At 45.9% G+C, this 13,374-nt stretch overlaps 1 protein-coding gene across 7 annotated transcripts in view; it reads right to left on the bottom strand.

The window, feature by feature from the left end:
* The window catches only part of LOC139238000 (EVI5-like protein), a 425,899-nt gene that overhangs the window by 193,555 nt on the left and 218,970 nt on the right, over nucleotides 1-13,374 (bottom strand). For all 7 annotated transcript variants that reach the window (XM_070867399.1, XM_070867393.1, XM_070867395.1 and 4 more), the window contains 3 exons: nucleotides 9,924-10,040; nucleotides 6,305-6,445; nucleotides 5,000-5,158 (listed from right to left, as the gene is read on the bottom strand). In XM_070867399.1, the coding sequence (XP_070723500.1) occupies nucleotides 5,000-5,158; nucleotides 6,305-6,445; nucleotides 9,924-10,040 (417 nt within the window). The remainder of the gene's footprint in view (nucleotides 1-4,999; nucleotides 5,159-6,304; nucleotides 6,446-9,923; nucleotides 10,041-13,374) is intronic.

Below are 13,374 nucleotides of genomic sequence, written 5' to 3'. Positions count from 1 at the left end.
TTTAAAAGCTTTTAAAACGTGCCTATTAGTGTCCTTGCTCCCAAAAGAACCAGAAGGCCTGTAAAGCGGGTGTAATTAGCGGAAACTCCCAGTGATGATTCATTCGATCTAGGGCCATGGCCAGTTTTGTGGGCGGTGCCTGGTTCTAGTGCAGTGTTTATTAAATTAGTGCAAAAAATCGCGGAATTATATTTGCGCTTGAAATTCCGCGATCTTTTGCATAGTTCGTCCGATTTTGAGTGAATTGCGCTGAAAAAACCCCCCAGCACAGCCAGACAGAAACTCAAGACCCAAATGTACCCATGCATAAGTTCCAACCTGCGCCAAAGCTCTGATAAATAGGGCGTGTCCTTATTTGGGGGCAGGGATGAGAGAGAGAAGAGTGTGCACTCAACATCCCTGTACGCGGACGACGTTGCCATCTTTTTGCTCGGATCCACAGTCGGTCCGCAGATTGCTCATAATCTGCGACCAGTTTGAACTGGCCTCGGGGGCGAAGGTTAATCGCAGCAAAAGCGAGACCATGCTCTTTGGGAACTGAGCCAACTGATCCTTTATTCCCTTCACCGTTAAGTCAGATTACCTGGAAGTGTTGGGAATATGGTTCGGAGCGGACGGGGCGTGCGCCAAAAACTGGGAAGAGCGTATCGTTAAAATTAAACAGAAACTGGGATTGTGGGATCAGTACTCCCTCTCCATTGCAGGAAAGAACCTGGTCATCAGGAGTGATGTGCTCTCGCTCGGTGTTGTTGTACGTGGTGCAGGTCTGGCTCATTTCATGTTCCTGTGCCACGGCAGTCACCCGAGCCGTCTTCCACTTTGTCTGGAGGTCCAAAATGGACCGTGTCCGCAGAGACACAATGTACAAATCTCTGGACCCTCGTGCTGAGGTTCTATCTGTCCCCGGTGTTGCGAAGAGTGGGTCTGGCCAGGCTGCCGCGGAACGCTCCAACCAGTTGGACCATGCCTGTCCACCTGTCCTTTGTGGAAAAGTTTTTCAGAAAAAACACCTTTGACCACAAGGCCATAAAGCAGTGGTCAGCACGTAAGGTCCTGGACGCCCTACGGAAGGAGAGGGTGGACCCTGTCGGGTGGTTCCCCGAGGAGACTGTCAAACTCTTTTGGCAGAACGTCTCATCGCCAGAGCTTTCACACAAGCACCAAGACGTAGCTTGGTTGGCGGTGAGGAGCGCCCTACCCGTCAGATCCTTTATACACAGCCGGCATCTCAGCAGCACGGCACGGTGCCCCCGAGTCGGCTGTGGTGAAGACGAGACTATCATCCATCTCCTTCGGGATTGCCCCTTTGCAAGGCAGGTCTGGAAAGAGATGCAGTGGTTGCTGTCGAGGTTCATCCCAGCAGCTCCGTAACAGGAGTCTGTGCTCTACGGGCTGTTCCCAGGGACACACACCGAGACTGACATCACCTGCTGCTGGAGGGCCATCAACTCGGTAAAAGATGCACTTTGGTCTTCCCGAAACTTAAACATAGAAAATAGGTGCAGGAGTAGGCCATTCGGCTCTTCGAGTCTGTACCACCATTCAATATCATGGCTGATCATTCACCTCAGTACCCCTTTCCTGCTTTCTCTCCATACCCCTTGATCCCTTTAGCCGTAAGGACTATATCTAACTCCCTCTTGAATATATCCAATGAACTGGCATCAACAACTCTCTGCGGTAGGGAATTCCACAGGTTAACAATTCTCTGAGTGAAGAAGTTTCTCCTCATCTCAGTCCTAAATGGCCTACCCTTTATCCTAAGACTGTGTCCCCTGGTTCTGGACTTCCCCATCATTGGGAACATTCTTCCCGCATCTATCCTGTCCAGTCCTGTCAGAATCTTCTAAGTTTCTGTGAGATCCCCTCTCATCCTTCTAAACTCTAGTGAATAAAAGACCAGTTGATCCAGTGTCTCCTATGTCAGTCGCGCCATCCCGGCAATCAGTTTGGTGAACCTTCGCTGCACTCCCTCAATAGCAAGAACGTCCTTCCTCAGATTAGGAGACTAAAACTGAACACAATATTCCAGGTGAGGCCTCACCAAGGCCCTATAGAACTGCAGTAAGACCTCTCTGCTCCTATACTCAAATCCCCTAGCTATGAAGGCCAACATACCATTTGCCTTCTTCACCGCCTACTGTACCTGCATGCCAACTTTCAATGATTGATGAACCATGACACCCAGGTCTCGTTGCACCTCCCCTTTTCCTAATCTGCCGCCATTCAGATATTATTCTGCCTTCGTGTTTTTGCCCCCAAAGTGGATTAACTCACATTTATCCACATTATACTGCATCTGCCATGCATCTGCCCACTCACCTAACCTGTCCAAGTCACCCTAAAGCCTTTTAGTGTCCTCCTCACAGCTCACACCGCCACCCAGTTTAGTGTCTTCTGCAAACTTAGAGATATTACACTCAATTCCTTCATCTAAATCATTAAGATATATTGTAAAGAGCTGGGGTCCTAGCACAGAGCCCTGCGGCATTCCACTAGTCACTGACTGCCATTCTGAAAAGGACCCGTTTATTCCGACTCTCTGCTTCCTGTCTGCCAACCAGTTCTCTATCCACGTCAGTACATTACCCCCAATACCATGTGCTTTGATTTTGTACACCAATCTCTTGTGTGGGACCTTGTCAAAAGCCTTTTAAAAGTCCAAATACACCACATCCACTGGTTCTCCCTTGTCCACTCTACTAGTTACATCCTCAAAAAATTCTACAAGATTTGTCAAGCATGATTTCCCTTTCATAAATTCATGCTGACTTGACCAATCCGGTCACTGCTTTCTAAATGCGCTGCTATTACATCTTTAATAATTGATTCCAACATTTTCCCCACTACTGATGTCAGGCTAACCGGGCTGTAATTACCCGTTTTCTCTCTCCCTCCTAAAAAAAACGATCCAGAGTCGATAGACTGTTGGAGAATGATCAGCAATGCATCCACTATTTCTATGGCCACTTCCTGAAGCACGCTGGGATGCAGACTATCAGGCCCCGAGGATTTATCAACCTTCAATCCCATCAATTTCCCTATCACAATTTCCCGTTTTATAAGGATATCCTTCAGTTCCTCCTTCTCACTAGACCCTCGGTCCCCTTCTATTTCTGGAAGGTTATTTGTGTCTTCCTTCGTGAAAACAGAACCAAAGTATTTGTTTAACAGGGCCGCCATTTCTTTGTTCCCCATTATAAATTCACCTGAAACCGACTGCAAGGGACCTACGTTTGTTTTCACTAATCTTTTTCTCTTCGCACATCTATAGAAGCTTTTGCAGTCAGTTTTTTATGTTCCCAGCAGGCTTGCTCTCATACTCAATTTCCCCCTGCTAATTAAACTCTTTGTCCCCCTCTGCTCTATTACAAAATTCTCCCAGTCCTTAGGTTTGCTGCTTTTTCTGGCCAAATTATATGCCTCTTCCTTGGATTTAAAACTATCCTTAATTTCCCTTGTTAGCCACAGTTGAGCCACCTTCCCGGTTTTATTTTTACTCCAGACAGGAATGTACAAATGTTGATGTTCATCCATGTGATCTTTAAGTGTTTGCCATTGCCTGTCTACCGTCAACCCTTTAAGCATCACTCGCCAGTCTATTCTAGAAACTTGCTGGTCTTTCAGAGCAAGGAGATGTCCACAGCCGAGCGTACGCAGACTGGCACAATCCAAGATCCAGGAATACGTGCTGAGGGACGCACTAAAGATTGGTGCAGTCGCCGCAAAGGCACGGTGGGGAAGTGCCACAGTTTAAGGCCCTTCTGTCACGGTAAACCCAGGGGTTGGAATCATAATAAGACCCCCCTCGGGCTGTACTTGTTAACCTGTTTGTATACATAGAGCACCATGTATTGAAAACACCTGTGTTGTGCCATGTATAATAAGATCTGCACTGTTTAGTAATGTATGTTGTAAGGAAATGTATGTTGTAAAGAAATGTAAATGTATTCTCATCCCTTCCGTGTACTGTATAATGCCACATGTAACATAACTTGATGACTATTACAATATATCCTGGATTGTACTGAATTTTACCTTGAAATGTAAAGCAAGCAAATGTATTGAATTGAACTGCTGTCAGCATCCAAATGTATTGTATGGAATTGCTGACCGCATCCAAATGTACTGAACTGTTTTCCAATGTATCGTGCAAATTTTTATATGAATAAAATATATATTGAATCAAAAAAAAGTGTGCACTCCACATCAAAACCTGTGTGGACTGCTCAGTAGCTTGGATTGGGGACTCGAGATGCATTTATTCAATAACTGTGGCAGTGGTTTGTTTTGCATTCACATTGTTAGAATGGAAATTGATTCTCGAATGTGGAGTTCGGGCCCAACTTGAAGCAGAGCGAAACTCACTCTTGCAGAAAAGTCTGAATGTGCTTTGCTCTGGAACACTGGATTCACAAAACACAAGTTGTGACTTGGTCTGAAATGAAAACCCCTGAGCGATGCTAACCCTGTAAATGCATCCTTAAAGGCACAGGGGATCATTTTTAGCATGTCTCGGATTCCCAGCTGATCTCCCCAAAAACTGTATTCGTGCGCACAATATACGATAATTGCCTGTGATTATTGGTAGTTCAGTACCAGTCACCTATACTGTTAGATTCCACGCTAAGCCTGCACATGGAGCACAGGTGTGGAAATTGGAGTGAGACTAACTCAGAGATTCAAGCGCTTAATGCACAGAATGCAATCCTTTTAAGTCTCTCCATTCAAATCTCTGTCTCAAAGATTCCCACCCAAGCTTAGAGTACTCTACACCTCCACTACTCCAGGGCTACTGCAGTGAGGCGGGAGAGAGAGAGTGACAGCAACTCTACCCTTTCCACTACTGCACTGAGGGCCAGGAGATATCAGTTTTTGTATCTGACAGTTCCTGTATAATACAGACCAATGACTTGGAGCTAGGGTCTTGTGGATTGAGTTTCTAACATGTTTAATAGCATCTCGCACCGAGAATGTTTTGTAGGTGTGTGTGCAGTACCTGTGTCTCCAGTTCCAGTACTCTATGCCGCAGTTCTCGCAGTTCGGCCTGTGCCTGGGCTTCACTAAACCGCACTGTCATCAGCTCATTATGCAGCTCGTTTGTGGCGTTCTTCCTCGGAGAATCCTTCCACCGACCTCCAGTTCGTGCAAGGTGTCTCTGAAAATATTGCAGGTCAACATCAGAGCTGCTCAAGAACTGTTTATAATAGTTAAATGTGGACTATGTGATCGATATGCCTGAAGCAGTTTTACATTATCGGATTTGAACAGCAAAAGCAGTTATAAAGATGCATTTTTATCAGTAGTGGGCAAACTGCGGCCCGCGGGCCATATGCGGCTCACCAGGTCATTGTACCCGGCCTGCTGGATGGGACAGAAATAGAACGTGAGCCGGAGCTCGAGCTGTGCATTCATCTATCTACTTTCCCTTCTCATGGGTCAGAGACAGACCCGAACTGCAGCCAAGGGAAAAACATAGTAATACTTCATTCAAATTAATAATTCGCAAAAGCGATTCTCCTGGCCTAATCTTCTGTGATTCTGGGCCCCAATGGCAGACGTCCTACCCAGAATGCAGTGTGTACTCAAATATGGTCTATGTAGTTTAGAGTGGAGTCCTGGTTGCTCATCTCCATGATCTTTTACCGGAGAAAGTGACCGGAGCGGCATCTTTCTTCTCCCGGTACCTAGAGTACGATGGCAGGGAGTTCTCATCTGCCATCAATTAGGAATCTTTGCAGAGAGGAATAAGGATGACTGAGGTGGGGAATTGATATGGACAAAGGCTCTAAAAATGGTACAGTTTTATTTCACAGCACTGATTTACCGAGACCAGGAGACACCACAACATTTTCAACTTTTATCTTGGATTCATTTCCAAGTGGTATCCAATACATGTTGTGTATTTAAGATAGCATCTGACTACTATCTGATTTATGTTTATGCAATATTCCTTCTAATTTTGTTTTGTGCTCGGTCCTTTTAAATTTGCCGTGCGGTCAGCCACTATGAAGCTGTGCACGCGCCGTATCTCTTCCAGTGGCAGGAGCTGGGGAGTGGCCTGCGTGGGACCGTGCGATTGCTGAGTAACCGTACAGCCACGTGCCTTAGGAGGAACATTGGTGGGCGGCCCTCAACAACTCACCAAAACTGAAGTTGCCTTCCAGCCCAAATAATTGCCCACCCCTGATTTACACCGTCTGAAACACATCCAATTAGCAACACAAGATTACAGAGAGAACTGACGACAGCAATAGCTCACACGGTAGGAAGGTTCCACCATAAACGGATGGACCTTTCTTACCTGCCAGTGCTCATCCAAATCCTTCACCTGTCGGTGCAGCTCTTTCATAGACGTCACTGCCTCGACCTCACGCAACTTTAGTGCCTTTAGTTCCTCCTGCAAGTGGGCTACGTTATTCTCATCAGGCAGTGAGTTGTTCCTCTGGAATTAATCATATGAGGTGGCTTACAAAAAGGTCTCTCCAGCCGAATGACAACTATATCACGAGCAGTTACTGATAGCTTTCCTGAAACTCTCCTCCCCAACTTGGTATCCCAACACCAACAGGAAGCCCTCCTCCGAGGTATCTACTACTCCCATTCTTAAATCAGCTGCTGGGAGTTCATGAGCAGACTCAGGCAACCTGACCAGCAAATATTCTCCCCTCTCAGGGAGCCAGCTAATCTCTGCCAAACACTCTCTCCAACCTCCCCTGATGACTCAGCACTCTTCCCACCTCCTATCCTCTGAAGAATCATCATAGACGGTTCCTCGAACGAGGATGACTTGCTTCCACAAAAGTTCACACATATTTTAATGAAGGACCCGATGTTCGAGTCCTGAACCCCAGTTGAGGGGGTGGAAGATGCCTGTGCGTGGATTTTTTTAACGTGTGGTGAACGTTGCACACCAGCCACCACACGGGCTTGACAGAGCTAGGCCTTGGTCCAGTGGCAAGGATTGAATCAGGACGACTGGAGACCAGATCTGCTGCACGGACCTAGTGCACACATATCCCTCTGAATGGACCACATGTGAGTGGCTAAAATGAACAATGGCTGTGAGGAAGGACAAGCTGACATACAAATTCTCTGGGTTATTTACAAGAACATAAGAATTAGGATCAGGAGTAGGCCACCTAGCCCCTCGAGCCTGCTCCGCCATTCAACAAGATCATGGCTGATCTGGCCATGGACTCAGCTCCACTTACGCCTGCTCCCCATAACCCATAACTCCCTTATTGGTTAAAAATCTATCTGTGATTTGAATACATTCAATGAGCTAGCCTCAACTGCTTCCTTGGGCAGAGAATTCCACTGATTCACAACCCTCGGAGAAGAAATTCTCGGTTTTAAATTGGTTCCCCCGTATTTTGAGGCTGTGCCCCCTAGTTCTAGTCTCCCCGACCAGTGGAAACAACCTCTCTGCCTCTATCTTGTCTATCCCTTTCATTATTTTAAATGTTTCTATAAGATCACCCCTCATCCTTCTGAACTCCAACGAGTAAAGACCCAGTCTACTCAATCTATCATCATAAGGTAACCCCCTCATCTCCGGAATCAGCCCAGTGAATCGTCTCTGTACCCCCTCCAAAGCTAACATATCCTTCCTTAAGTAAGGTGACCAAAACTGCACGCAGTACTCCAGGTGCGGCCTCACCAATACCTTATACAGTTGCAGCAACACCTCCCTGCTTTTGTACTCCATCCCTCTCGCAATGAAGGCCAACATTCCATTTGCCTTCCTGATTACCTGTTGCACCTGCAAACTAACTTTTTGGGATTCATGCACAAGGACCCCCAGGTCCCTCTGCACCGCAGCATGTTGTAATTTCTCCCCATTCAAATAATATTCCCTTTTACTGTTATTTTCCCAAAGGTGGATGACCTCACATTTTCCGACATTGTATTCCATCTGCCAAACCTTAGCCCATTGGCTTAACCTATCTAAATCTCGCTGCAGCCTCTGTGTGTCCTCTACACAACCCGCTTTCCCACTAATCTTTGTGTCATCTGCAAATTTTGTTAAATGACCTGGAAGAGGGGACAGAGTGTAATGTATGTATATTGTAAACAGTTGTGGTCCCAGCACCGATCCCTGTGGCACACCACTAACCACCGATTTCTAACCCGAAAAGGACCCATTTATCCCGACTCTCTGCTTTCTGTTAGCCAGCCAATTCTCGATCCATGCTAATACATTTCCTCTGACTCCGCGTACCTTTAACTTCTGCAGTAATCTTTTACTAGGAGATCGTTTATTATTCCTGTCTCATTACACAGGACCAGATCTAAGATAGCTTGCTCCCTTGTAGGTTCTGTAACATACTGTTCTAAGAAACAATCCCGTATGCATTCTATGAAGTCCTCCTCAAGGCTACCCCGTGCGATTTGATTTGACCAATCGTTATGTAGGTTAAAATCCCCCATGATTACTGCCGTTCCTTTTTCACATGCCTCCATTATTCCCTTGATTATTGTCCGCCCCACCGTGAAGTTATTATTTGGGGGCCTTTAAACTACGCCCACCAGTGACTTAACGCACTGCAGCAATGAATTGTATGGGTGCTGCAGCTACTGTGAGCCCTGGAATACTGCATTCCGTGAACGCCTATTGTTGAATCCATTCCATAAACTCAATTATTTGTTGCTAGTCAAATATCAAGGAGGACTCGGCCTATGGCTGCCTTCTCAATAATATGACAGCCCCATACCTCAAAATGCTTCTTATAGTCCCCGGTCTATTATGTTTTATTAAACAACATTTTAATCTTCGAGAGTGTAGCCTTGGCCACATCACAAACTGGCTGTTCTTTCATTAAATGATTACAGCTGCTCTGCGGTATAAAGTGCTGCTCGAGAAGTTAAATCCCAGCACGGGAGAGCTCTTGATGGATTCACTAGAGGGAGGGAGTGCGGGTGGGGCCCAGGGGTTTAAGGGGAATGTGGACAAGACTCGGGGCTTTAAGGAGGTGTTTGGCTGTCACTGTTGCTGGGAATCCAAATCTTTCAGCTACCAACCTTCGAAGGCTGCAGGCCCCGACACAGTGAAAGCACTGACTGAGGGGAGGACACTACGGGAAAATTAATACTGCAAATGTTTCAGCTAGTGGAGATATCCGACAGTACTGTGCCTGTCATCACAAACCTCACTGAATTAATTTGGTCGCAGGTTTATCAATGCCTCACAATCAGAAAAAGGATCAAGAGCCTAATCGCTGCGGACACTATAAAATGCTTGAGAAGTGCAGGTAGGAACTTGAGCTCTACAAGCTCATGTTGACGGGTGTGAATCTGGTAAAAGAAGGTGTTTTTACAGAACACACACTGTTCTGTGATTGCAATCAGATAATCTAATGCTGGAAGCCCAGCCCCAGCAAAACAAGCCATTTCTACACAACACCTCCCACCAATCAGTACATTTAGACTACGTGGCAGGAAAAAAATCTCAAATGTCGCCCATACCACAATATCCTGGTGCTCATCAGAAATCATGCGTGAACACAGCCAATATCAACCCCCATTAACCTTTCCTACTCCAAGACTCCACACCAAACGGAGGGCTGAAAAGCAGGCTACAACTGGTGATCTGGTCATTATCACATTGTAAGTGTGTGCCCCGTTCCAATATTTTGCCTTATTCTGTTCTTTTCAAGGATGAAGAAACAGATTAATAAGAAAGCTAAATACTCGATGCTGGAAATCTGAAATACAAACAGAAAATGCTGTGAACACTCAGGTCAAGCAGCATCCATGGAGAAACAGTTAACATTAACTCGGTTTCTCTCTACACAGATGCTGCCTGACCTGTATTTCTGGCATTTTGTGTTTTTAAACAGATTAATAAAATGTTTTAATTCTACAATGACCACTTGCAGTATTCCCAGCGTAACCTGCGGCAGGCAGCTGTCTGTTCTCACCTTTTCCATTTCCAGGACCTTATCCTGCATCTCTCGGAGTGCAGTCAGTGTCTCGGTCTCCCTCAATCGAGACTGTTCCAGCTCCATCTTCAATTCCTCTTTATATGGACGATCACACTGTAGGATGGAAAAGAAAGCGCATTTCAAAATTGGCCTTTGAAAGTTAGAACTCAACCAAAGTGGCTGTTGCAACACAATTCACCTTCCGCTCTGGACCCCCAATCATCCCAGTGCAAAACAGCAACGCTGCACCAAAAAAGCAGCAGACGGGATCCCCAGCCCTGTCTTACTGACGTGCCAATAAGGAAGTGTTTTTTGTGGAGTAGAAATATCCTCTCACTAATAGCATCAACCTTCAGATCTGCCAAACTGAACTTTCCTTTAACGTCTGTAGGCAGGTAAAATGTGTCCGTTGCTTTAAGAATCTGTGCACTAGCAGAGACAGCCGAATTGCGAAGGAGGCGAGGGGAAAGGAAGAAAGGCTTGCATTTCTAAGCACTTCTCACGACCTCAGGACATCCCGAAGCATTTTGCAGCCAATGAAGTACTTTTGAAGTGAAGTGACTGTTGTCATGTAATCACAGTGGTCAAGGGGAAGCTTTAGATTTTGGTAAGGAGCAGTAAGAGTGGGCACCACAGCGTCACAGGAAGGGGCTTGAAATGATCCAATGTGAAATGATCAGTTCTGACGAAAGGTCACCGACTTGAAATGTTAACCCCGTTTCTCTCTCCACTGATGCTGCCTGACCTGCTGAGTATTTCCAGCAATTTCTGTTTTTATTTGAAATGATCCATGAAGTGATGCATACTGGCCAGGTTAAACAATTCCTTTCAACCATCACAATTAGACCAGGCACCCAAGTCTTGTGGGTGCATTTGAATCCTGTGCAACTGCACCAACTTTAGAGGGGGATTTCCGATGCCCTCCAAGCCTAAAAGCCCTTAAGCCTGAGGACTTCCTTTTGGAGATGGAAGAAAACGTCTTAAAGGCTCACTCTGCTTTCTCCACAGCTCTCCATCGGAGAGATTTGATGGTTCATATTTCAACCTGTTGTAGTTGTGGGGCTGGCAGGGTTTGATTATAGATCTATTTGGGCCCCAAGCAAGAGTTTCAGGCTCCCTACGTCCCAACGCACAACCTTCAGTCAAATTACTCTGGGCTGCAGATGGTTGGCAGGAAGTTTTCCCCGACATGACCAGTCTCTGAAGACTGACAAAGACTGATGCAGCAACAAAATCAAACATTCCTTCCATTCATAAGAACATAAGAAATAGGAACAGGAGTGGGCCATACGGCCCCTCGAGCCTGCTCTGCCATTTAATATGATCATGGCTGATCTGATCATGGACTCAGCTCCACTTCCCTGCCCGCTCCATAACTCCTTATCCCCTTCATTTGCATTAAAGACTTGAGTTAATTTTCATTTCCGTAGCACATTATGCTAAAACTTCGATAGCACCCCCCCCCCCCACCCCCCACCCCCCCCCCCCCCAAAGAACGGGCACAGGGATGGCGATGTGCGTTTGTGTGAGGCTAGCTCCAATTAAAGGCAGTCGATGGGTGAATGGAGTTGATCTAATAGAATGCAGGTGCAGACTCTGGTTGGGGACTTCTTTGCAGCTAAGATCAAGACCATCTGAACAACTGCCTCTGCCACATCCTTTCCTTCTGCTAGCCCACCGGGTTAAGCATTCTCCAAGGGTCCACTGTCCTCGACCTGAACTTGCATCTTTCTCCACTTTCTCTCCGATCTTCCCTCATGACCTTCCGGCACTCATCTTGTCCATGAAACCCATTTCCTGCTCCCTCGACCCCATTCCCACTAAGCTGCTGGCCACCCAGCTTTCTTTTCTGGCTCCCACGTTTGCTGATATTGTCATCCAAATCTCAGCTGCCCCTGTCCTAACTCGCACCAAGTCCACTCACCCATCACCCCTGTGCTCGCTGACCTTCATTGTCTCCTGGTTAAGCAACGCCTCAATTTTAAAATTCTCATCCTTGTTTTCGAATCCCTCCATGGCCTCGCCTCTCCCGATCTCGGTAATCTCCTCCAGCCCCACAACTTTGAGATATCTGCGCTCCTCTAATTCTGGCTGCTTGAGCAAAATCAGGACTGGGAATTAAATATTGCAGGTATAACATTTTTAGAAAAAAGATAGAGGGGGAAAAAGGGGAGGTGGAGTAGCTGTAATTATTAGGGATAACATAACGGCAGTAGAAAAAAGTGATGCAGCTATCAGCAAGACAAAAATAGAATCCATATGGATAGAGATAAAAGATAATAAAGGATCAATCACACTAATAGGAGTAATCTACAGACCACCCAATAATGGAAGGGAGGTGGAGGAAGAAATATGCAGACAAATTAGAGAAATGAGTAACATAGAATAATAATCATGGGGAATTTCAACTGCCCAGATATTAATTGGACAGAAGAGGTAGATAAAGAAGAACATAAGAACATAATAGGAGCAGGAGCAGGCCATTTCACCCCTCGAGCCTGCTCCGCCATTTAATAAGATCATGGCTGATCTGATCATGGACTCACTTCCCTGCCCGCTCCCCATAACCCTTTATTCCCTTATTGCTCAAACATCTGTCTATCGCCGCCTTAAATATATTCAATGACCCAGCCTCCACAGCTCTCTGGGGCAGAGAATTCCACAAATTTACAACTAAGAAATTATTCCTCTTCATCTCAATTTTAAATGGGTGGTCCCTTATTCTGAGACTATGTTCCCTAGTTTTAGTTTCCCCTATGAGTGGAAATATCCTCTGCATCCACCTTGTCGAGCCTCCTCATTATCTTATATGTCAATAAGATCACCTCTCATTCTTCTGAACTCCAATGAGTATAGGCCCAACCTACTCAACCTATCTTCATAAGTCAGCCTCCTCATCTCCGGAATCAACCGAGTGAACCTTCTCTGAACAGCCTCCAATGCAAGTATATCCTTCCTTAAATACGAGGACCAAAACTGCACGCAGTACTCAAGGTGTGGCCTCAACAATACCCTGTACAGTTGTAGCAGGACTTCCCTGCTTTTATACTCCATCCCCCTTGCAATAAAGGCCAACATTCCATTTGCCTTCCTGATCACTTGCTGTACCTGCATACTAACTTTGTATGTTTCATGCACAAGGAGCCCCAGATCCCTCTGTACTGCAGCACTTTACAATTTTTCACCATTTTGCTTATCTATTTTTTCTGCCAAAATGGATAATATCACATTCTCCAACATTGTACTCCATCTGCCAAATTTGTGCTCACTCACTTAGCCTGTCTATATCCCTTTGCAGATTTTGTGCGTCTTCCTCACAATTTGCTTTCCGACCGATCATCAGCAAACTTGGCTACATTACACTCGGTCCCTTCATCCAAGTCATTGAACAGTACGCTGCGGGAAAAGGGAATGGAGTTCCTACAATGTGTACAGCACTAGTTTCTAA

The sequence above is a fragment of the Pristiophorus japonicus genome, chromosome 24 (genome assembly GCF_044704955.1).
Source record: "Pristiophorus japonicus isolate sPriJap1 chromosome 24, sPriJap1.hap1, whole genome shotgun sequence".
NCBI lineage: Eukaryota > Metazoa > Chordata > Chondrichthyes > Pristiophoridae > Pristiophorus > Pristiophorus japonicus.
The sequence above is the reverse complement of the archived record's forward strand: the minus strand, read 5'-3'. Positions and strand labels throughout refer to the sequence as shown.